Source organism: Pleurodeles waltl, chromosome 1_2 (genome assembly GCF_031143425.1).
Source record: "Pleurodeles waltl isolate 20211129_DDA chromosome 1_2, aPleWal1.hap1.20221129, whole genome shotgun sequence".
NCBI lineage: Eukaryota > Metazoa > Chordata > Amphibia > Caudata > Salamandridae > Pleurodeles > Pleurodeles waltl.
This window is the reverse complement of record NC_090437.1, coordinates 990,005,268-990,031,980: the sequence shown is the minus strand read 5'-3', so window position 1 is coordinate 990,031,980 and position 26,713 is coordinate 990,005,268. Positions and strand designations below refer to the sequence as shown.

Below are 26,713 nucleotides of genomic sequence, written 5' to 3'. Positions count from 1 at the left end.
CGTTGAGGGTTTGGGGTGTCTGGCAATGATACCAGGAGAGAAGTGTATAAATGGCTAATGCTGAAGATTGCTCTGAAATGAGTAATAGGGGACACAACAACATAAACAGTGATGTATCAAGTGAACGTATGATGCTTTTTGTCTTTGATTTCTTGTTGAATCTTCTACGAAAAACTCAATTATCAGATTATGTAAACCAAATAATAAATGAGTACTGCTCTACAAATGTGTGTCTTTTAATCAAGCGAATTATAGAATCATAACTACAGTTAGTTTCTGAATCAGTTCATTTAGAACACAACCCTGAAGAGACAAATATTCATTCAACCCCACCTCCTGCTTAAAGATAAAACAATATAATGAAGATGGGTAAACAAATCGACTAGAGATAATCAGCAAAAAATAAATTACAAAGCTTTTTTTTTTTGTTGACAAAGTACAATGGCGGTAGACGTCTTAGACAGTCTAGTGGATATAAAATGCATTTAACAAATCAACATGTTAAAATTCAGAAATAATGCATTTATGGCGGTAACTAGTGTTTGTAATAAAAATAATTTAATTTGACAGCCACAGAAAAACAGAGTACAAAAAGTTTGAAAAAAATGTTTAGTTCTTACAATACAGAACTTTCACCAGTGGAAAGTTAACACTTTCTGTTCAGCCACTAGCAGCCACTCGCTAAGAAATGGCTCCATCTCATTGGCAATGTTTGCCATTAGCTGCCTCAACTATGTATTGGATTTAGATCCTTCCTTCTTTGCACATCTTCATCTCTTTCGCTGTGTCTTGTGAACCGTGACATGTAAAGATGAAAACTGCGAACTTGAGTTACTTCAACTGCAAGACAACCTGCATTATTCAGAGAAAATGAAACAAAAACTTGAATAAAGTGGCATACTCAAATTGAAAATCAAAATTACAAATGAACACAATTACAAGTAGCATTACATAAGGGTTTTTCATTATTAAATTTAAAGCAAAACTGGCAACTGCAAATATTAAAAAGGTTACTTTTTTGATTTTGTTTTTGCACAAAGAAGTGCGGGCGTGGCTAGCTGCTGATGCAGTAGGAACCCAAGCCCCCAGCCCTGTTGAAACCTCCCGGTCCGAGGACCTCGCTACTTGGCATTTTTGTGCAGTTGCGGCCGCAAAGAAGAGGCAGATACCGACCCTCCCGGCAGACCACCATGGAAAGCCTAAGGTGGTGGCGCACAATAGCAGAGCCTGCATGGAGCCCTTAGGGTATACCCACCGGTGCTGAAACAGAGAACTAAATGACGGTGAGAGAAGCTATCGGGCACAAGACGGAGCTGGTGTCCTGCCACCCGAGGAGCAAACTGCTCAGACTGTGACAGAAGGAGAGCCTAGTGGACACCCAGGGTGCCGGGGAGCCTCCAGTGCACCGAGATGACCGACACAAGAAAGGCAGCGATGTGAGCAATGTGGTAGTGGTGGCAATGAGTGGTGGGAGACCTGGCTCACCCTCTTTGCGGTGGGCAGGCGATGCCCAAGATTTGGCCCTATCCTGCAATGCCAGTTCCCCTGGACGAGGAACTGCCTGAGGTTAAGCTGCTCACACAAGACAAACAGTTTTACACCGGAGGGTATACTGTAAGAACTGGTCTATTTCGCAATATGGGGTTCGGGCGTCTCCCCACATTACATGATTAACTCGGATTTAAGTTACGTGAAAGAATGCCTGTCTGTGACCTTGGTGTCTTATAATCATCTCCGACTATTAGCAGTGGGTGGGGGAGAACCGGGCCAGGCGCACCCCGTTGGTCACTGCGCCTCCCTTGATTATTATTTTTTCTGGGTGCGCCCACAAATGCATGACTGTTTGTTTGCACGAGGGAAGCAATCCTGCTTGTCCTGGGGTGGGGGAGTTTGGGAGATTACAGTTTGGTTGAATGTTGAGGTCCAATGTGTGTCCTGCGTAACTGCTCCTGGTTGAGCTTGAGGCAGTCGTTCCTAGATGTACCTCCTACTGCAGTCATCAGGGGTTCTTGTCCTTACCTTCATGTCGTGCAATGGCAACCCCCATGGCACATAAAGTTTTAACTTGGAACATTTGGGGGATGAATACTATGGTCAAGAGACAGTCGTTTTCTACCCCCACAGACGTGCAGTACATATAGGGCTTCTTCAGGAAGCTCATCTTATAGCTAAGGAAGGCATAGCGTTACAACACAGATGGAGGGGGCAAGCCTATTATACTACATACTCAGCCTATGCGAGGGGTGTATTGGTGTGGATTCACCCTGGAGTCCCCTTCCAACACACCGGCCACTTGATAGACCTAGAGGGTGGATTTGTAATGGTTGGGGGTGCTTAGATGGCAGGGACGTTGCTATAGGTAGTAGCTACGGTCCCAATGTGGATCAGGCAACGTTTTGTGCAGACTTATCCCAAGGTTTTTGCCCCCCACTTAGCAGGGTCCGTTATTTTAGGGGATGCCTTAACCGTGTAGCAGAGCCGGCCCTTGACCGATCGCACCTGCCCCAGCGGGACTCTCCGACGTCACAAGCAGCTAGAACGTTCTACACCTGGCAGACACAATGGGGGTTGCTGGATTACTGGTGTCTCCACCACCTGGATGACAGACTATTCTTTCTTCTCCAACCTGCAAAAACTACACGTGTGGTTGGATACCCTTCTGTGTACACCTGATGTACTCGCACACGTCCATACCACCAAATTCCTCTCTCGTACTATCTCTATCCCTGAATCATAATCCCCTTTTACTGGGACTGAGATGGGAGAGAGTGCGCTCCTGCACTCAGATATGGAGATTGCATCCGGGAGCCCTGGAGGATCCCATTTTATGTGACCCCACTGGGACAGCTATTACTGAATATTTTGAGGAAAATGCTGGGACCGCTGCATTCCCTCACCACCCAGATGGAATGGGACACATTTAAGGTGGTGCTCAGGGGTCAGTGTCTCTTGGAGTCGATAGGAATCCGAAAGATCCTGCTGCAGGAGGTCTTTACTTCTGAGTCAGAGTTTAGAGCACATGAACAATGCTGGCCGGGACGCCCGGAATTACAAACTAACCTTCTTGAGGCTAAAGAGAAAGTGGCAGGAAACGTTGAGATACTGCGCTGCTTTGATTTCCACAATTATATGGTACAGGCTCATGCAGAGAGGGACCGGGCTACTACTTGCGTGGCTGGGGAACCCGGCCAAACATGGGTCAGTGATCACACAGATTGCCACTGATGAAGGGCCTAGGGTATATCATCAGGAGGACATTAATCTCGAATTTAATGAATCTTATGCCCATCTTTACGGCAGCAGGTTGGAAAATTTTCTCGAACACATTTAGGCCTTTCTGGCACCTCTGAATCTCCCCAGGATTTTGCCGGAGAAAGCTGAAGCCCTGGGGGGGCGGGGGATATTACCCTACAAGAGATCAGAGCTGCTATTAAATCCAGGGCCCGGAACAAGACTCATGGGACAGACTGGTTCCTTGTGGAGTTCTACGCTACTTATGTGGAGGACTTGGCCCCCAAGGTAGTAGACCTATATAAAACACCCATGGAAACAGGACTGCTACCAGGTCCACCTAGACGACCCTTGTTGTGCCCTTGTTAAAACCGGGAAAGGAGACACATGACAAACAAGTCTATAGGCCGTTACTGATTACAAGATACTGAGTAGGATTTTGGCTGCCCGCCTCTTGCCGTATATGTCCACCATTATACATCAGGACCAGGTGGGATGTATCACAGGCTGCAACACAGCTAATAATATTTGTAGGCTCTGTACGATACTGGAGGCCAACACGTATAACAGAGTAGTTGCTGTAGTCTTCACCGTAGATATCAAGAAAGCCTTCAATAGCTTGGAATGGCCATTCTTCTATAGAGTCATTGTGCATTTTGGCCTGGGCCGGAGATTCCTTGCCTAGACACAGTTGCTCTACACGTATCCCTCGGCCAGGGATCGCACAGAGCAGACGATCTCAGAGAGCTACAGGGGGGAGAGAGGCACCGGCAGGGTTGTCCACTGTCACCCCTGTTATTCACCCTTGCCATGGAGCAGCTGGCATGCTATGCCAGGATGGGAGACATGTACCGGGGCATCATGATGGAAGCTCAGACTTACCATATTGCATTGTATGCAGATAGCCTGTCGGTCTTTTTACATGACACGGAGATGGATCTGAGGAATGCAAGGAAACTGGTGGAGCACTTCGGATCCCTGTCGGGTCTCCGTGTTAATTAGCGGAAATCTTGCATGTCTACTATGCAGACTTCGGGGGCACTCCCGGTGGAGCTGGGGGTGTTGCAGTGGGAACCTCAATGCCTGCCTTATTTGGGGGTCCATATTTATCTTCACTCCATGTACTTTCTAGAGGGTAATGTAAGTTGGGCCATATGGGCCCTTAAGACCAGTGGTGCCTTTTGGGGGACATTTCCACTGTCTGCAGTGGGTCAGGTGGCACTGCTGAAGATGATTGCCCACCCCGCTTATTGCATCTCTTTGTAAACCTAACGGTCTAGATCCCCAGGTCATCTTTTCGGGATATTGACAAGATTGTAACAAGCTTCCTCTGGGGCTTGGGCTGCAGGAGAGTGGCACTGTCCACACTCCAGTGACCGGCGACTGAAGGAGGCCTAGTGGTACCTGATTTTGAATCCTACTATTTGGTGGCACAGCTGCAATGGCTTATGAGATGGATGGTGTGCAGGCTTACTCCAGGGAGAGAGGTGCCTCCCTTTGTCCCAAGCACTTCCAGACTGGCTAGAGCAATTCTTAGGCTTCCAAGCCCTAGAACTGACAACACTGTCAAGTTCCAAGTTCTGCAACAATGCTGGACAAGGAGCCTACAAAAGGTGCGAAGGCCCATCCCGTACTCCCCTGATATTCCGATGCAGTTTCTTCAGGAGCTCCCACATGGCGGTGACTGGTGCATGACTGGAAAGAGGCGGGGCAACTCCGATTAGCACCCTGTTTGAGGCCAAAGTGTTCCTTCCCTTTGAGGAATTTCGCTCGAGGTACAACTTACCTCATGGTCACTTCCTCTTACATGGAGCAGTCACTGCAGCCATTCGAAAACATTGGAAGTCGGACATGGCAGAGCCGCCACAGGTGGCATGGTGCCAGCATGTGCTGACAGAGCCAGGACTTTCAAGGCGGTCACCTGTTTATATAGATGACTGTGAGGGGACATATATTTGCCATTGCCTACGTTGAGAGCCTGATGGGAAGCAAACAAGGACGTGGACAGGTGGGAGCAGGATTGGGATACCATTCTGGAATGCACAGCGAAGATGTCTAGGAATGCCAGATTCAAACTCATCAATTTCTCCGTTTTACATAGGGCATACCTCACGCCTGGGATGATCAATCAGTATTATGCCTTGACAGACACAAAATGCCCCTGATGTGAGGAGGTAGGGGCTGAGTTTTTTTCATATGTTCAGAAATTGTTCAGACCGGACCACTTTTTAGGGAAACTGTTACAGTGTACCCTTCAGGATCTAGCAGGCACAGAGAAAGCAACTAGCTCTATCCTGAGACAGCAGTGACCGGTGATGCAGGGTTGTGCTGTGGATCACTGGAGAAGACATTTTGCTGCAGCAAGAGTATACAGCAACCAATGCTGATAGCAATGTCGGTGAGAAGTTTCAGAGGCGCGGGTGCCCTACATCACAGGAAAAGAGATCAGTGTAGGTGAGTGCTGAGGAAAGGCATGATCATGGAAGGGCAAGACTTTCACACCAAGGTGGGTCAAGACACCAGCATAGAACAGGTGGAGTAGAAGAGAACGACTGCCTGACCCTTCATATACAGACAACATCATCTTAGAGCCAGGCAGCTTGAATAACATCTATAAAGAGAGTGCTTTCTGAGAGGATCAGGCACTATAGAAGGGCAGAGTTGGTTCCATTGAGTTTTCCTTTGTAGTGCAGTGAAATGGCAGGACCAGGGTTGCAGCTGGGTAACAGTGGTCAACACTCTTGAGACAGTGCGATACAAAACAAAGTGGCTATGCTACTGGTTCGCACCTCCTAAAGGTAAACATAGTAAATTGGAAGAAAATAATGTCCATCTGCCGCAGATCATGCTGCCAGGGGTGCCAAGCTGGTATAGCACCCAACCACTTCGCGTGCAATTGTGTTGATTGAAAGTTCAAACAACACGTAGACATTCAATGATTAAATACCAAGGCACACCACCATAGTTCTTATAGTCCATTCCTTAGTACGCTGTGCCAATCAAAGACAGTGAATTGCCATTTTTGATTGCATGGAGCTCTGGGATAGTTTCTTACCACAAAGCTTGTCCCAAAAGGATGCGGTTTCACTTTGCTACATTACAGGAAGTGGGAAACTTGGGAAATGTATTAGGATTGGCTATAACCTCATCACCACTGAATGACTGGCTTAACCTTTTAAATAACCTACCCGGCCTCAATCCAAAGAGAGACCCTGTCTACAACTAAAGAACAAAATAAGGCGTCACTGTACAGATAGTAGACTCCAACTCTGTCTTTACCTTCTGCACCCTGCCCTCTTTCCCAAACTGGAAGCACCATTTTTCTGCTTTAAGACCGACAGGCAAATAGGTTCCAATTCCTATGAAAAGCCTGTCTACTGGAGGAACTTGCTCCAAGAAAACTCAAAGTCGAAGAGATGATGAAAACCTGCCTGCTGGAGTCTGCTATCCAGAATGGGAGGAAACCTGCACTGGGGATCTTGAGTTCTGAGCCAGCTCCTCAGAGATACTTTTAATAAGGGCAGGATACAGTTTAATTAACCCTGGAGACCTGGAAAAAGGAATGCCTGTTGTGGGAATATCTGCACCATTGTACCACCAAGATCCACTGAGTTTGAATATGCATCCAAGATCGCTTCATGTCGAGCCATCACCGTGGTACAAGTGCAAGAGGCACCTTGCACATGGTCTCATACTGTGCATAGAACCCTGAAATTTTGAGAAGCCTGTATTCAGTATTAATCTGGGCATGAGGAGACACTCATAAAATGCATGCAACATTGCCTCATAAAACCTACTACACAGTCAAGGAGTTCAAGTGTCTTCACAATTACTGACAAGTGACTCACTATTTTTTTTGAACCAGCTATTCCATTTCTTTAAACTGGAGTCCTACTTCTACACCCATTATCTTTTAGCCAGGTCACGGTGAACTTGACACTGGTGCCACCAACTGAGACACTGTGATTTGACCGATTTATCGGAATTCAAACTCCACCTTAATTAGCACCGTTTTGGGACAATTCTTGCTCTGGACGTTTTGTTTGTATTTACAGTATTCATTTAAATAATTATTAGCCATTTTTCAAGTGTATGATTAGATGTGTTTTATTAAGGACCTTTCATTTCTGTATATTTCAACAGCATTGTTATCTGCCTTTTTGAGCAAACCTGCATACATTTTCTCTGAGGAACGCCTTGCCCCATCAACCATGACACCAAGACGGAGCCGTGGATTCCTTAAAGAGATCAGGTTTGACTGTATTAGACTGTACAAGTCAGCTAGGATCTCAGTCACAGGTTTCATCCAGACTGTGACCTATGCTCCAGAGCCTAGCATTCCAATTTCCCTTACACTAGAGAAGAAATCTTATTAAGGAAAGATAATTTAGTTCAGGCAATTTTGGTTAGCAATAAACATACCCAATAAGGATTTCCTGGCATATTTACTTGTCAGGAAGAAGCATCTCACTAAGTAACTTCTTAGGTACTTAGTAACTAAATAACTCATTAGCCACTGCGGGGATCAGTTTGAAATGGTTGGGAGCCTGGGAATTAAATATGGCCCCAAAGAAAGCATTAAAATAGATGTGGCAGGGAATTTGGTTAGGAATTCTCAAAAGTACTCTCATAAGTATACATAATTAATGGTATATGAAATACGAAATTGTCGTAATTTTGCTTTGTGCCGACCCACTCTTCTTTATGACAAATTTTTTAATTTAGGTTATCTTCTTTGAGCACGAAGGTATCTTGGTTTTTTTACTGTTCGAAGAAGTGCATACAAATCTTAAGTTAGCATTGAAAAAGTAAGTTAGTTGCAGTTTGGTACTCTAAGAATTATTTTATAACGTGCAACAGAAGAACTATAATAGATGCACAGGATCTATGAATGAGAGATGTTATTTCAAATTGCAGTGCAATAATATTTTGGTCTGTGGTCAAGATTGAACATTTTTGCTTCATAAAATGTGTAACATTATGACTTGATATAGGCACTTATGAAGTATTCGGTGATGACAGTTTGAGAATATAGTGCACTGAGTGCATTACTACCAAGCTGCAATTTATTTTAACCCATTTATTTTAATGGACTAGTAAAATAAATGAATAATAAATAAAAATAAAAAAAATATATATATAATGTGTACTTACGATCTAGAAATAGAGAGCAAAGAGGGTCATCTCCTTTCCATTCCACACCCTGAAGAAGGAGCCTTTGTGTATTATCTTCTGATATAATTTGGCTTTCCAGAGTTTAGTTTGGGGGTTTGCACAGATCTATGCCTATGAAATGGCCAAGGTTTGTGAATTCTCAAGAATGCACCATCATCCCAGCACAGAGATTTTACCTTTTGTTGAACACGCTTGTCTTAGGCACATGTCATAATGGATGCAGGAAAAGAGTTCCAACGTTTAAAAACCTTGACAAATATTGGGCACCCTTCTGTGATTTACAGAAACAGTAGACCTTCAAAGGTTTCCCCCAAGGATCTCTCTAAACCAAGACAACACCCAGTACAGCTTCAAGGCTACTCCATTGAAAACATTTAAACTAAAGTGGAAGCAAACTACTAGATGTTGCTTAGTAGACAGTTGGGGGCGGAGGTCATGGTTAAAACAACAAAGGTAGAGTCTAGTGTTACAATAAAAAAAATGGGGAGTGTCACTAAGTTTGAAAAGGGACCTGAAGTTAAAAGCTTTGATGCAACATCAATAAAATGTATAAGACATTTGCAATGGCAGTTGTCATTCAAAGATACATTATGATCATACTACAAAACACAAAAAACAGCTTGAGGAAAGACTGTACCATAGTAACAAGATTACAAGCCCTTGGCATTTCCCTAGTGAAAATATAGGCATGAAAATTCAAAACTATATGCCTAAATCCACCAAAGCAGGGGGAGGGGGGCGGGCTGGGGTGATTGTGGCTTCCCAGGAAAGATGGCAGCACCACTTTAACGAGGCTCTTCCAGGCCCCACACTGATCTCAGGCCATCCTCGCTCGACAGTGACCCTTGATGGTGCAGGATTGGAAATTTTTAACAATGATTTTTATTAATCAGTAATGTACTGACCGTTTATGAACTAATATGTGAAAAACGGGTGACTTTTGTAAATGGTCACCATAATTAATTTTTGTTCTCTATTTAGTCAAACTTCAGCTCAATGCTTACCTTAAAAGAGTGTGATTAATATCTTATAGATGAGTAGACAGCTACCCCTAGTGGGTCTTTGTGTTATGTCTTACAAGGTCAGATTTATTAGGTCATTGCTTGAGTTTGACTGTTCTATTGTATAAAATTGTCACTAACGTGTGGTTTCTTCCTCGAGGATGGAAGTAGAAGTTACTTAGTGAGATGTTTCTTCCTGACAAGTGAAGTTTTGATGAGATGGAAGAATGGATCCACAGACGAGACGGGAGCGAAGAAGAAGTTGTTATCATTGTGTTTAGTTAATGTCGTCAGTGAACTTTAAGTTATCTAACAGTAGTTTTATTGGCTGAATCGTATAACGCCCCATGTACTGACCAATCGCGAGGTTTTCAAGAATTAATAAAATGTTCTGTCACCTATTCTTGGTTATTAGCAATGTTCCCTTGTTCCTATTCTGGGTACCTCTGTTGGAGTTTCGGATTGAGGGAGTTCTTAGTGGAGGTTCATGTCATATTAGTGATGTGAGTTTAGCTGTCGATGTAGACCAGACCCTATGAAACTTTCCTGATGGTGTCTCCTTGCTGAAGTAGACTGCATGTTGTTGTTCTATGGGTAATGTATGAAATTGCAATGTTTTATGTGTCTCTTGTTTTACAGGTACCAGCTGCAACTTATCAATTAATTGCTGCATAATAATAGTAATTTTTACTATAACCCGAGCTAGTATGGTTTTCTAAATTTGTGTTTTCTAAATTATTTTTACATGAAGCACAACACGTTAATGCTAATTAGAACAATGAAATGTTGCGAGCTCCACTGCAGACATTGGAGTGCTCCGGGCTTTTACAGGCTGGTAAAAGCCCGGAGCCAACATTCCAATGTTCTCTTTGTTCACAGCAAAAGCTGTGAACAAAGCCTCACGGAGCCCGAGGTGATTTTAATCCCGTCGAGCGTCGTGAGGAATTTGTTTTATTTGACAGAACATTCTGCTCTGGAGTGGTAGAATGTTCTAATAGCCTTAGAACCCGCCATAGCGGGCTCTACCGGACATTAAAGGCCCTCTCCATTGTTAAAGGCCCGGGCCTTTAATGGCTGGTAGAGCTCGCTACAGAGGGTTTTAAGACTATATTGGTGGTTAGTGAGGGAATAGGACTTTACATGATCATGATTTATATTGACAATCTTTGATCTTCTGCTCAAATATATACAATTTCATTATTGCAAATATTGATGTTGTTAATTAGTGTTACGATACTTGAGGTAATTTGCTTACTTACTTTGATTAAACTCAGATATAGAAGACGTTCTAATCAGCCATTATTGATTCTATATACTTATCATTTATGTTTAAGAGTTAGTTTTGTGACTTTAGCGTTGTTAATATAGGGAAATAAATGTATAATCCTTCTTAATAAACTGGTGTGGTTATTGCATAGTGATCAGATTATTGATTACTTGGTTGTTGATGTTTATTATGACATTCATCATCGACATCCCCTCAAATCTATGTTGCGTCGATCCATTAGCCTAAAGTGCAAAATCCCCTATTTAGTTTGAAGTAATAGCTAGGATTTCTTGGCGCTGCAGCAATGGCAACCTTTCCAGAGTGCAGGAGGCCTGGGTACTGAGGGGTGCCTAAACCCGCCATAAAGCTGCTCCAGAGTCATTCTCTTGAACCAGGCCGAGGCCAGCTACTTTGCAAAGTCCTGGTAAAGTCTAGGTGGATGTCTCCCTGTTGCCTCAAGATCTCTGCAATGTAGCCAGATGGGTTACAGAAGCAGAAACCAGCGTCTCCTCAGTGGAAGACAAGGTGGCAACCCTTAAGCTTCAAGTCTCTAAGCTACTCTGTGGCAACCCCTGGAGGAGTGGATTGAAGGTAACAAGAATCGCTCATGGAGGAATACATTGCAATTTATTGGCTTCTCCGAGGGTACTGAAACATCTATTGAGGACGATCTGTTGGAGAATTGGCTCCGGTTGGGACCCAGCTGAAACACTCTCTTGATGCTTTGTGGTGGAGAGGGTGCACCGTTCCTTCCTTGGCCAAGGAGCCTTCCCTAGGCATCCTCAACCACCAAGGCAGCAACACCATTCTCTGTGAAGCCCATCAACAACAGGACCTAAGCTTTCAGAATGCCAAGATCATGATGTTTTCGGATTATACAGGCACAGTCCAGCAATGTAGATGGTCCTTTGAAGACGTCAAACAGAAGCTCTGGGCCCTTAACCTCCGCTATATGCTCCTCTTCCCGGCTAGACTAAAGTAATTTTTAACTCTGCAACCTATTTCTTTGATACCCCAGACCAGGCTTGGGAGTGGGTAATGGAACATCCGGACCTGGGACACCCATTTGTGTCATGGGATGTGACTACCTGAGTTGGGGAGGACTCACCCCAGCTCTGTGTCTAGACCCCCTCAGAGGAAGGGACCCCCGTTAATATACTGATACTTGTAGGAGCTTTCATCCAGCACTCTTTTTCCATTTCTCTATTATTGTTCCATTCTCATTTTCTTTCAACCACTACAACATACAACATGTGGCCATCTCCTGATCCCTGGAAAACGTAGCTACCTGAGTCAAGGAGGCCCCACCCCAGCCCTGTATCCCCCTCAGAGGAAGAAACCCCATTCCCGAAAGGCTACGGAGTGGCCATGAATCCGCCAGTCCTTCATGGGAAGCTGGTGGGATGGAAACTTCTGATCCTGATGCCTGGATATCTGCCACTCCGGACATTTTCAATACCCGTAACAATGAACATGATCCACCTCCGTGATGACTGCAGCATTGTGTGACGCTGAACGATCAGGCAGTACCCTCTGAACTGTGTTTTTTATGTGGTGCTGCTTTGAAAAGTATAATATTTGGGGCTGTCTGTTGATGGGAAGGGTGGGGTGGGGGGGGGGGGGGGGGGGGGAGAGAAAAACATTCCTTTGTCTCCATGTGAACATGTTATCTTGAAATTGCTGTTGGGCGGCAAAATTCTTCTGTGGGCCAATACAGGATCTTAGAAGTCCTCAGGTCCTAGTTGTTTGTTGATGTGTTTTGGGTGGGAGTGAAAGATATTTGAGGGTTGGAAGTTTGGGGTGCTAGGATTTTGGAGGGTTAGTTATTGTTTCGTGTTTTATTTTCTTAGGTTTATGCACACAGTCACCACAGTCTTAACACATGGCAAGTTCACTGTACTCTGCTGCTTCTTTCGGCCCCATGGTGGCCACCATACACCTGGTATCCGGATCGCTCTCTCCTGGGGCAACTGCCCTGAGCTACCCACTAGCCATCTCTGATGGTTAAGGTCCTATCATGGAATGTCAATGGTCTACTAGACCGTATTAAGTGATACATTGTCCTACGATATGTGAAGCGCATCCACCTCGAGGTGGTTTTGCTTCAAGAGACCAACTTGCTGGACACGCAATGCTCCTTTCTTGGACGCTTCGGCTATGACTGGGTGTTTCATTCCAGCTTTTCGAAAGGCTCCAGTGGAATAGCTAGTCAGCTGCACAGGGGATTTCCTCTGGTGGTATCTACCCCCTCGTTGACCCATAAGGAAGCTATGCAGTGATTGAGGGCCGCCTTGAAGGCCAACCATATCTTTAGTAGCTTCAATCAACGCTGCAGTCACTTTATGACCCCCTAATAGCCCTTTGCCTAGGCACTACTCTGATTGAAGTCGACTTTAACATTGTCCCCAATCCTGCGTTGGACACTTCAGACTTACCCCCCGCCAGCCCTCCCCCAGCCAGGACATTGAGCTCGTTCCTCCCAACTCTCTCTCTCTAGCCAAATCAATGGGTCTTTGCAATGCATGGGGAATGTGGCATGTCTCCATGTGCATGTTCACTCATGCCTCTGCAGAGCATAAAACGCTGTTGCGTACTGACCAAAGCTGGCTTCCCAGATGCCTATGTACTTCACCTGAAGCGTGTCCATATCTTTCCTCATGGCACTTTGATCATGTCTCCTTACTCTTAGAGATGGGCCTCTCCCGGGGCACCTGCAACCCATTTGGTGTTTTAACGCCTGCTAACTGGGGGACCAGGAATGCGCAGATTACATGGAGGAGGGGGTCAAGGCCTTCTTCACACTGAATTCTGGTGTGGTGACTTTCGCTGGAACCATATGGGTGTCTAGCAAACCCGCTCTCTGGGGCCTGATCAGGAGTTATTTATATCTGTGATAAAGAAAATCAAAAGATGGTGCAGGTGACAGAACTAGAAGCTCAGATCCTCTCCCTGGAGCGGTGGGCACACCCCAGGCCATCAGCTGATTTAGCCTGTCAACTGACCCTGGCCAGGTCCCAGCTGAAACAACTATCCTTGGAGGAGGCCAGACAAAGTTTGAGGGCCTCCACTCAGTTTGAACACAGTGATAAATCTGGCAAGCTCCTCTACTGGCTAGCAACCAGAGAGGCGGCACCCAGGATTTATCCTCCATTCAAGACATTACAGGCCACCACCGTGCGCATGTCATGGAGGTGGTGCAGGTCTTTGCAGACTATTAAAGTATGCTTTATGCGGCAACACCCACCGCTGTGCAGGAACTCAAATCACTGATATTGTCCTTAGCTCACACCCTCTATCAGTCAAATACAGCCAAAGAGTTTGATGAAGCCATGTTGGAATTGGCCTCAGATAAGACAAAGGGTCCTGGACGGGTTCCCGATCGAGTTACTTAAGTGCTACCAATCCCTCCTGCTTCCTCATCTCGTAAGAGGCGGACCAAGGGTCCTTCCCCCCTCCCCCGACTTGGACACAGCTATCATTGTTGTGATACCCAAGGTGGGGCACCCCTCTGACCTGTGCTCCTCATACAGACCTATCTGGCTTATCAATACGGACATTAAGGTATTGCCAAAATCTTTACTGTCCGCTTGAGTCGGCCCTCCCACATCTGATCCACCCTAACCAATGTGGATTCATGCCCCATAGAAGCACACTTCACAGTATAAACAGGGTCCAGATGGCTCATTCCCAGGTGCATTGCCTTATCACTCCCGCAGCTTAACTGATTTTGAGAAGGCTTTTGATACAGTTGACTGGCCCTTTTGGGGCTCTCTTGCAGTGGACAGGCTTTGGGCTCTATTTCTGTAAACTGGTCACCCTTCTTTACGCATGGCCCACTGCAAGGTCCGGGTTAACAGCATCCTCTTGCCCTCCTTTCCAACCCATAGAAGTACCAATCAGGGTTGCCTCCTTTCCCCCCTCTTACTCGCACTAGTGAATAAACTACTGGCACATCTCATTAGATGCGATGCACTGATGTGGACCTGGTCCTGGGGAGGAGGAGCATATAGTCTTATACGCAGAAGACTTGTTATTGTTCCTGGAAAACCCAATATCGTCTGCCCCCGATATTTAGGGATTCTCTGCCTCTATGATGAAGCCTTCGGACTTCGGATAAATGAATCCAAATCTCTGCTGGTGGCGATGCGGAGTGCTGCTGAGGGGAATTCTTGGTGAGCTAGTATCCCTCTCCTTTAAGTACCTCGGCATCCATATTTCCATTCTCCTGGAACTAGCATGGAATCTTAATCTGTGGCCACTCTTGGCAGGGTTGCCCAGAGACCTGCAGCGGTGGTGTAAACTGCCCTAGAGTCCCCTGGAACAAGTAGCACTGTTCAAAATGATATGTCTTTCACATTTCCTCTATGTCCTTGTGAATTCCCCACATCTAATTCGCAGGCGATTGTTCCATTCACTGACGTCCAGGATCACCACCTTTATCTGGGCGGGAGGTCTACACTGGGTGCCTTTGTTCAGGCCAGACACTCTTCCTATGACGAGGGGATGAGGATGCCAGACTTTTACAACTAATATCTAGCTGCCCAAATTGTGACCATCAATGACTGGCTTAACAGAGAATGGGATGACCCTGCCTTTCAGATGGAACTACATCTCTTAGCTCTCAATGGTATTACAGGCCTGCTCTATGGGGGCTCGCTCCCTCGGTCTCTCCCCAACTGCCCCGAGTGACCCTACTGTGCTGGAAAGCAGCACTCCACTCTGTCAAGTAAGATCATAAACTCACCGGAATGACCCTGTTTTGGCAAGAGACGTGACTGAACCATACAGCAGGCCTACATGGCTTTACGCACTGGGATAAAATAGGGATTATCATTCTGGAACATGTATGGCAAGGATATGGTATGATGTCATTTTGGGAAACGCAGTAACAATATTGGCTTTTCCGCAACCAATTTTATTGTTACTTGCAACTACAACACACCCTGTTGGAACACCTATCTACTGGCATGCCCATCCCGGAATTTAACCCTCCTGAAGCCAGGATCCCCATGGGGAACCTAGGTAAGGATGCCATCTCCCTAACATACCATTGCCTCACTGCTAACACTCCCGACAGATTTACTGATCTACAAGGGAGGTGGGAGGCCTGGGTGGGAGACCTGAACGACGACCATAGGCGTGAAGCCCATCTGGCCCCTGGGAGCTGGTCATCCCTGCTCAACTACACATGATCCAACTCAACTGTTTACATCTCGTGTACCAGACCCCCCCAATCCCCCGCTCCCCTCCCAGCAACTATTTCAAGGAGGCAAGGATCCTTAGGCTTGCCATACTTGATGCTTCCTAGTGCAAGCTGATTTCTTTCACTTGGTCTGAACCTGTCTGGAACTGACACAGTTCTGGGCAGGGATTGAAGGGGAACATTTTTCTGGTCATGGAGCGTTCAATTTCCCTGACCACCAGAGTTGCACTGGGGCTCCTGGAGGAGGTTGGGGGAGAGAGGATGGAGCGGACCTTTATTGCAGTCGCCACGATGGTGGTCAAGCAAGACACTGTACGCCACTAGAAGTCCTCAGTTCCCCCCTCACTGAGGGAGTGGAGAAAGGATGTGGACTGGTGTGCTTGCCAGGAATGACCTATCTATGAGGCACGTAGGTGCACACAGAAAAAAGACAAAATCTGGGGCAGGTGGTGGGAACACAATGGGCTGGTCGTGTGATCTGTGACATGTGGAACTGTTCACTGTGTGTTTCTCTATAAAAATAATAACATTTGGTTACTAAAAAAAATACACCAAAGCAATGTCAGTGTTATTGACTACCAAACTACTAATAAAGCACATACCTGTGAAAAACAACAGGCTTTCAGTATCTATGAAGTAGTAAGGTGGGAATGCAACTTCAACACCACCAGACTCAAGATGCCCACACATTCTATTATCCAACTATGGTAAAAACACTGGATTTACATTTTCCTCCACAATACTACCCAACAGTACTTGGTATCTTTAACATAACTGAAGAACACAGCTCCATCACAAGATATAAACATATTTTTTTGAGTGGTAGGCACTGCTTTGTTTAGAAGAGCTCTGAGAAACATTTTTAAACACCAGTTCCACTGTCAACATTAAAGTACAAAAAAGAGTCTATAGATGCTTGATATCAATGAACATGATGGTATTTAAGTCATGGAATGTCCTAAAACCCAAATTTGTCGGGGTTGCGGTATAGAGATTGGTAAGTTAGTAACATGAAGTCTTGCTTTACCACAAAGGCCTGAGGAATTCTGCATGAGCAGCGTCCAGAATTTATAAAATGGACCCATGAGGCTCAAGGCTGGCTGTTATTTCTTCCTCTTCCTTTTTTTTCTCTCTCAGCCACTGTCTTCTTTAGAAAGTAAGGCAGATTTTTTTTAAAACACTTGTGGGACATTTTAGCAGGTGGTTGGGGATTTCAGTAGTCTCCTTACCCGCATTCAGAAGTACTCTGGTACTAGGCTGTCATTTTTCATTGGTACTTGAAGACCTATGTAAGGTAGAAGGCTCTGTGATGCAAGATGGAAATCTTGTAATGAACAAATCTTGTAATGAACATAATGAGGTTTTAACTACTGTCGACACAGAACAAACATCCTCCACCTGCTGAAGGTGCCAAGCCTAAAGAGGCCCAGCTGTAGGGTTAGAGCTTTCAGAATCCTTGGTCTTCAAGTTTCGAACCCAAAAAAGGATCAATAGCAAAGATGAAACAGAGGGAGAAGCAAGCAAAGGAACCAGGGAGGTGGTGTCATACACCTAGAGAAAGAACTTAAGTAACAATCTATTGGGCTTGGAGTGAACAGATAAAATGAGTAAACTACACAAGAAAGAGTTGTGTTTTAGCAACAAAAATGCATATTACAATTTACCATACCTGTAAAACTGTTGATTTTCCACTTCCTTTTAATCTGTAACTTTCTTGTAAACAGCACTGTGTTGTCCCAACCTTTGCAACCCACCAAGTCAGAAATAGTGGCAACCACCATCTTCTGGCATCAAGCAGAGTCGATACATACTCAGTGACAGCAGCATGCGTACTACATATACCTTTAAATTGCTGACTGCTAAATGAAGATGCTGTACATTTTAGTTATACAAAAGAATAAAAGTTACAGGCTAAAACAAAACAAAAAAAAGCAACTACCTTATTTGCTGCTTCTAGTGAGCTTATTAGACTCTGCAGCTCTTCTTTATTCATTTCAATTGAGACAGACTTAATTTCATTGTTTTCTCGCACATCCAAATCAAGGTTCACTAATGGCATCTGCAGAGCAGAGATTTTATCGCTGGAAAGTGCAAGCTGTGTTAAAGAGGCAATGAGACAATTTAGATTACAATTTTTATCAATTCTGATGAAACAAATGTCTAGGTTACTAAGAACACAAAATACTGTCAGACTTTGTTCTTACTCGCATTATGTTCAACAGCAAGTCACAAAACCCTCTTAAAAATGCAAACATTTTCAAAACAGTTAAATTATTGTTAATTGCACAATATGAGGCAGACAGATATCTAGTGTAATTACCAAGGTTCCTGTGCTATTTGTGTATTTCTCTGGGGCATAAAGAAAGAACCTATAGGCTAAAAGCAGAGCCAGAAGAACTAACTTTACAGGGCAATAGGCAGACAAATGGAGATAGATAGCTATTTTGTTATTACACCAACGTAGAATGGTTTTAAACTTAAACTCTACAGGAAATTCATTTTTCTGTTATATAAAATATATGTATAGATTATGGATGACTGCTTCCGGTCACTGCACAGTTCTTTGGGAACGAAGATTAAAAAAATGACTATCTTGTCTTTCATAAACATTCGCTCAGAATTCAAGTCATTTAGACCCCATAATTAAACCTGATTTGAGCCACAAAATATGGTCTCACAAACTTTCAAATTGTGGCAAAGGTTGTCTTAGGTGGACCTCAAAGCAATTTCAAGTGGACACAAAAGTGACACCAACACTGGACACCAGCAGAGAATTTAAAGTTGATACCAGTATCTTCCACATGAAAAATTCAAACCTTGTGCTTTTTAGTAACAAACGGGGAGCATCCAGAGACAGGAAGGACAATCAAAGAAACATAATGTACAAATGCTTTAATTGATTATATAACCATCAACATTACACGTAAACGTAAAGTATGACTGTAGAAGGAATCACACAAACTAAAGCCCCAAAGAATGTCCCCCGGCTCTGGAGAGGCAATATCAGCTTCCCACATGCTGGGTTAACTTGTACTCTATATGGAGAGGAAAATAGCACTACAGAAGTATCACTGCTAGCCTGACAAAGTTGCACAATTAAAGGGATCTCTGGACAGAAGCTGCTCCACGTGACAGCTTTTCTATTTCTTACTTTCTGCTATTACTACAATGTCTTCCCCTGCTAAAGAGGAAACCAAATTGCACCTCATCTCAACATAAATGCACAATGAATGCAAGGTAGCAGCCTACGGTAATCACATCACAGCTTGTATTTCATTTAATGGCTCTATCTAAATACAAAGTCCTCTACATTGAATAAGTTCCTATCGTATTAATATAAACACAAATACCTTTCATTAATCTATACATATTTCCAACAGTCCATCACTTTCAAATGTCCACGATCCTGGTTAAACCAAAAGGTATTTTTTCAGGCAAATGCAGGGGATGAGGACCACATTGGGCCGTCAAGATGTCTCTATGCTTGTAAAAACTGCAAGGAAGCTCTGCTCTACAGTCAGCCACTCCCCTTATTGGAGGTTAATCACTAGAAGGACGGCCTCTGACAAGGGAAACAGAAAAAAACTGATTGTACACTGAAATTTGGTGCTTTCCTGGGAATGCTAACTTTGGTACAAATGTGCTTTTCTACTAGTGGGAAGGGAAGAAGAACCAAGAAGGCAAGACTGCCTCCCATTGTGCTAATTTTCACATGGACCGGAAAAACATGCCAGTGAAAGTGGCACAAAACACAACACTTGAAAAATGATATCCCATCTAAACATTTCCTAGGTTCAACTTAAAAGGTATTATCACTTTAAGCATTTTTGTTGCTCCTGAATCAGTCGTCTGTTTATATAAGTGTATATATGAGCAGCCAAAATGTGTTGTTTTGGTCGGGTCAACACAAAAAAAAATATTCACAGCTAAGTAACCTCTTTGGACTGCAGACACCTTATTTCTGACTTGGAAGGAGGGACGTACATGCCGAGCGGTTTCAGTCGTATGCCCACAAATGCCTCACTTAGGCCCTAGCCAGAAAGTCGCATCTTTTGTTACATATTCAACGAAAATGAACTAAGGTTAGAGTGATGTTATATGTGAGTGTTGCAACAAGATAAAAACTAATGTTTTAAAGCCAAAAAACTGCTGAGATTTATCAGTTACAGCTCACTGAGCTATCTATGACTTGCGCCACCGCTATGCACTGCTTTTGACCTCTCTTATGACACGTTAAATTACATAACTGAAGACGTCACTGATCAAATCATACAAGCATTGTGACATCGTCCTACAAGATTTGTGGACTTGAAGTAATTGCACATGCTACACCTGTGGACAACTTTCTATTCACCTTAATGCGATTACCCTCCAAAAGTCTTCACATGACTGGCAATTTTAAGTCAAGAGGGAGGGAGGGGTATAAATTTGCTAATGCAAAGACATCTTCTGTCAGGCCCTATGAACAATAATCTGTAGTTTAATAAAATACACTACACACATTCCTGAGATGGGCATACAACCTTTGAACGCTGCTTACAACACCGGTACGACATAAGACAACCCAAAGTATTACCACCCTACAAGATTCTACATTATTCAATAAACTACAATGCCTCAAAATCTTTAGTGAAGGTCTGAAATTAAATATGCACAGAGTATAGAATCTTTCTGTACCACTGTTTTACAACTATTCAACATTATTAGTGCCTAGATATCCACTGGTGATTAACATATTGCTTGTTTGAAATCTGAGGAGCAGACAGATTTTTCAGCATTTCAGATCGTTTTATTAAATCCAAGGTGGAAATATACTCAATTTTGCCCTGTATAAGTGGGTAAAAATATGTAAAATAATCATGTTTACATATCACACGTAATTTTAAAGCACTGTTACAATTGATGGCTATAAACTATTGGAGAGTGAACCAAGACTGGATTGGCTATAGGTAATGGTATACAAAAGGTTTCATTAAGAATCCAAGAAGCAATATTCATCATAGTCTGTTCAGTTTATTCCAGCCGATTCTAAAATATGTGTCTAAGCACTGCACATGTTATATCATTTATTGCTCTAACTGTTGAACATCACACTTATGGCTAACATAGAAATCACATACTGAGGTGTGGAGCTGTAGCAAAACAAAACTACCAGGAGATCTCAAATACCTCTCTGATGCGAGAAGACTACTTGAGTTCCTATGGCACAGCAAGCTTGCTGACTAACTTGGGCATACTCCAGCCAGTTAAGGAAACACACGTAAGCAGTAAAAAGTGATAGGTGAGAATTCTTGAATAAATGTTATCGACTGGTGCAAGCTGGACTGCCCCTTTTAGACTGAACTGCCCCTTTGCATATGACAGGTTCTTGATTGTAATGGCAAAGAACTACTACAAATTATAGGAGAGTGACCCCAGAGGCATCACAATGGCCTCGACACATTCAAGGATTTACAATTATAATGCTCTTGCTTTTTAAAATAGTAAGGAAGGAAGTAAATGACACTACAGATATTAATGACTAACATGACTGCTGCAATTACTTGATGAAGGGGTAGGGCATGGTTTGAAACCTGCATGTTGCTGAGGAGATATGCTGTACTAAAGGTTTGCCTGAGGCGTGCCTTTGCCTTTTGAGAACTCATATTAAGATAATCAAATTTGGAACTACAATTTAAGTAATGACACTTTATGGGTGTTTTGCAAAGTGAATTGTTGGTAAACTCAAACACTTTGCCAGTAATGCAAGACCTTTGAAAATGTGCCGCAACTACTTGTGGGGTTGAAGAGTGTGGATGATACAAATATCAGTACCTGAAAGTTCATGAAGACCAATTGGTATCCCTCTTAAGTGCTCCATTCAGAAACATAAAAAGCTCTACTTCTAACAGAGTATAACTAAGATTTTTTCATTTCCGAGAAGAAAGACAAATACCTAATTGCAGGTTAGCATAAACGTGCTAATAAATGTGTCTTGGACAGCAGATTGTGAAGTATAATGTTATGTGTGTTTTTATAGAACCCCAATGACCCGTGAGTGTACCCAGGCTCTCTGTAGCAGGTGTGTGAGGCGAGCCCTTGGGGCTAACTTGAAAAGCCAGGTCGTCAGCTTATTGCGCAAGACAAGAAGAGAAGAGGTGACTCTGGTGTGTTGTGGGAGGTTGTGTGACAGTTTAGGAGCCAGGTGTGAGAAGGTGCAGTCCTTTGCTCTGCTTTTGTGTACATACAGGGTGTGTGCTAGTCAGAGATCGTCATAGCAGAGGTGTCTGGAAGGTAGGTGGAAGTGAATGTGGCTCTTCAAGTAGGCAGGGCCAGTGTTGTGGATAGCTTTTTTAGGTGTGGAGCTCTCTAAGGTGTGGTGTGATGGGGTCCCAGCGTGGGGGGTTGAGGACTAGTCTGGCTGTTGCCTTTTGGACAGTCTAGAGTCTTTATGTGAGGTGGTTGGTAACCTTGTGTACAAGGTGATTCCATAGTCTAGTCTGTTGGTGATGAGTGCTTGGGTGATCTTTTTCCTGTCGTTATCTGGTAGTCACTTGAAGATTTTCTTCAGCATCCTTAGAGTGTTGAAGAACGAAACTACAGGGTTGACTTGGGCGGTCATGTCCAATTTGTTGTCTGTGATGATTCTGAGGCATCTCACTTCCAATCAGTGTGTGGGGGTGGATCCAAGGTCTATATTAGGCATGTAGTTTTTTAATCTGCGAGATACCACACTGAAACCTTTACTCCTCAATTGCTGGGGTTAAGTTATGGAACAGTGAGTGACATTTTCAAGATTGCCTTCATAAATCAAAAATATAGAACACATATTTGCTGTATTACAATGAAAACCATTTCCAATGTTCTACAGACACACTAACCTTTAACTGCCAGTCAAAATCTTGCAACTGTGCAGAGGACATTGCAGTTACTCTTTCCAGCAGTGCATGTCTGATTTCTTCTTTGCGACTTTTTACACATTTTATGATTGTATCTTGATGCTTTTTGCTCACTTTCTCCAACTGCTGAACTATCTACAAGACAATAACAATAAGCATGAAATACACAATTATTTACCCAAATTGCTTTGATGAATAGACAGTTTTTGGATTTTGCTACATGTAAACATTATTGCTGACCTGCACCTAATATTACAAGCTTGAACCTGCCTGGGTAAAGAAAATAGTAGAAACCACACAAACAATTACAAAGCTCCCAAAAAATAGAATGATAACAGTTGAAGGAAAGAGGAGTCTTAGTATTGTCAGTGACACAGAAATTCACCAGTTAGTTAGCAGAGCTTACTATACCTTGTGCCCCCCTGTACTGCTTATGACCTCACATATTATATCACTCATGACATGTTCTATGACATAATTTATTACATTACTGATTACATTATTGATGATGTCACGGATGCCATCATCCAAAGGGTGTGTTAGGTTGTTTATAGCTTACATAGTAGTGGGTAACTGCTATATTACTTTTCTACCGTATTTTGTACAGCCTGTGTCCAACTAATGGGTGTAAGTGTTTGCACCGACTGCGGGAGCCGGCACTGCTCCCGCCCGGAGGAAGCAGCTCTCTATGCTGCTCCCTTCGGGTAGCAGCAATCTACTGATATGTTTCCCTGCCCGCATCAGTGCAGGCAGGGAAACCGATCACAAGCCTGCTCCCAGCTGGTGGGAGCATTTCTAAAGCTCATGCCCACTGGGAGTAGACTTTGTGTTTGCTCCTGTTTGGTGGGAGATTCAAAAATGCTCTCGGCAGGCATGAACAAACAAAAGCTTCTCTGCCCTTGCAGGTAGGATAACTATTGTGTTCCAGGGAAGGGCTCTACAGGACACAGTATTTGAGTTAGCCCCAATGGATGGGGTCCCCCAGGCCTTTGAAGAGCAGAAGAGGGACCCCCTCCCCTTTTTGGGACATTTTGTCCTCAAGGGTGGGCACCCTGAGGTCTATAAAGGCTTGGGTGGGGCGGGGGGAAGGTTTTGGGGACACGTGCCCACTCCTTTTATGGCCTTTAATGTTTCAAAGGGGGCGCAGGCCCCTCTCCTCTTAAATAATGTGGCCCTGGGCCACCATTTTTTTGCTGCATTCCCATGGGAGTCCCCCTGGGGGTGGGGGAGGGCCAGCGAGGAGTTCCCTCTGACTCCTTTCCCCCCAGCAGGCGGCCCAGGGTATGCCTACCCTGCCCCTTATGTTATTTTTTTTGTAACTTCAAGATAGTGGACTAAGTCCCTGAGTCCTATAATGGGTGCCAGCTACTTTTTTTCTATGTGGCTGGCAGCCAATCAGAGTGCTCGCTCCCACAGGAGGCTGACTCTCGCAGGAGTGAGATGGCCAGAAGTAAAAATCTTCATCGGCCAATTAGTGCGCTATAATTTTAAATTGCGGCTTCCAGAAGACTCTCTTGAGCCTCTTGCAGACCCAAATGTCCAGATATACAATTTTGTTTAAAACTTAATTTCCCAAAAACTACTGAACTGATTTACAACAAAACGCAGAATTTGGGGATCAAGATCTAGCTTCCTGTAAAATACGGTGTAATTCTGTTCAGCAGGTTTTGCAGTCTATGGAAAACACATAGGGATTTTGTGTGTTGAGACCCCCCTTGTTTCTTGCCACCCCCCCATCACCCCAAAACTATCAAAGCACAAACTAGTCAAAACGTTGTATCTTTTTGGAACGTTTTCCAGCCAGTTATTTGCAACACATGACTTGACCTAATTATAACTACCCAGTGCCAACCATCACTGGGAGAATTAATATAACTATATACAAATAGAAATATATATTATAAAATTGGCGATAGCCAGTAGGTAGTTATAGTTAAGCGCATTTAGTTTTTCCATAGATGGAGCGTTTTTTTGTTTTGGCAATGACTTTGGTGCCGTTTGACGAATCTTCACAAAATTTTCAAAACTAATACAACACTCTCTTTCTCTGGTGTTTGTAAGTTTCTTGGTGATCCAACTAGCGGGGGCAAAAAAAAAAAAAAGGGGGGGGGGGGGTCCCAAAAACTTTTTTCCTGTTCTGTGACTATGGGGATTTTTCATTATTTAGACCTAGCTACAGCTCAAACTGCTAAACAGAATTACACCAAATTTGCCAGGAAGCTAGATCTTGGTCAGCAAATTGTGCTTTTTACAATTTGGTGTAAAACGGTTGAGTAGATTCAGAGTTATTTAAGTTTAAAAATATAGATTTATAGGGACTCAGATCCTCTGTGGTGGATCAGCGGGAAAAGCAAGGCCCTGATTGGTTGGCCGCAACCTGACAGAAAAGTTGTGGTCGCCACTTTGTCACATTGGCTGTGGGGTGGGAAAACAGTGCAAAAACACATAAGGGGTCAGGATACAGGTATCCAGACCCCATAGGACACACAGAGTGGTCCCTTAAGGACCCCTCATGGGCCACAAATTGCCCATTTTTTTTCTCCGTCTGATCAGTGGATCCTCCGCTAGGCTCAGTGCAGACCCACTGTGCAAATCCGGAGTGGATCCAGCGAAAAACTGGAAAAAAAAACACTCACCAACACCATGCCAAAGACCATGCACAGGCTGGGTTTGTGTCATGCAAGAAGGTTGGCTGCAGCCTTTGCGGGCAATCCCCATGAGGTACAGTCAACGGCAGTGATCGGCGCTGGTAATATTAACGTGCATTTAAAAAAAATAAAACAAAGGTTACAGGGACGTTGTAGTTAAGTTGACATTTTACCAGTACAAAACCATAGAAATTCAGTAGTTATACTTCTAGTTATACTTATCTGCAGAAACTATAGCTCGTGTGGGAAAATAACTTCAGGCAATGAACAATAGATTATTAACATAAGTCGAACTATAAGTATAACTGTAACTGCTGAATTTCTATGGCTTTCTACGGTAAAACGTCAACGTTACTATAAGGTCTCTGTAACCTTTGTTCTTTTTTTTCCAATGAATATACACACACACACATATATACATATATATATACACACACACACACACACACACACACACACACACACACACACACACACACACACACACACACACACACACACACACACACACACACACACACACACACACACACACACACACACACACACACACACACACACACACACACACACACACACACATACATGGAGCGTGGCTTGTGAGTCAATAACGGCAGACAAATGAGCTTCTTGCTCCGCACTGGCCCGTTCATTATTCTTCACCATCCGTGGCCCAGGGTCAGCTTTGAATCTGCCCGCACTGACATGAAATTGGTGGTGGCAGCACAAGGGGCTTTTTTCGGAGGCAGAGTGTGCACCCATTTTGTGGCAACAATAACTGCCCCGGCTCCCAAGAAGGCGTCCCAGGTTTGGAGGAGATATGCCTGCAAGCCGGCAGGCTGGCATTAGAAGGTCAGAGCAGACCTGTGACCAGGGGGTCTATATTGTCTCCTACAGAGCTCTGACGCAGGACTCAGACACCGGAAAGCTGGGTGCAGTGCCCAGACTCGTGGGTAATCCTTTCTGTGCCAGTGTACATCAGGGCCTATGTCAGGGCACGGCGTTAAGACTCAACTATAGCACAATAGAGGATTGGCTGGGGACTGTCAGGCATTGGTGGATTACTTTGCTGGCATGGTACTGCCCAAATTGGCAAAGACGTACTGGAGGCTCCAGCCAGTGAAGATAGCCCCCACGGGCCACGCATGCAATCTGGGCATCATCCTAGACTACTCTATATCCATGACCTGCCAAGTCAACGCCGTCTCATGATCATGCTTCTGTACCCTCGGACTCCTGTGAAATATGTTCAAGTGGATACCCTCCGACACGAGGAAGACAGTCACCCAGGCACTCGTCACTATCAAACT

At 44.0% G+C, this 26,713-nt stretch overlaps 1 protein-coding gene across 1 annotated transcript in view; it reads right to left on the bottom strand.

The window, feature by feature from the left end:
* Window positions 1-220: 220 nt before the first annotated feature.
* Window positions 221-26,713, bottom strand: part of COMMD8 (COMM domain containing 8) — a 171,396-nt gene continuing 144,903 nt past the window's right edge. Inside the window, exons 3-5 of the mRNA XM_069201695.1 lie at window positions 22,738-22,890; window positions 17,817-17,972; window positions 221-852 (exon numbers count right to left, since the gene is read on the bottom strand). Coding sequence (XP_069057796.1) covers window positions 832-852; window positions 17,817-17,972; window positions 22,738-22,890 — 330 coding nt within the window. The 3' untranslated portion in view covers window positions 221-831. The remainder of the gene's footprint in view (window positions 853-17,816; window positions 17,973-22,737; window positions 22,891-26,713) is intronic.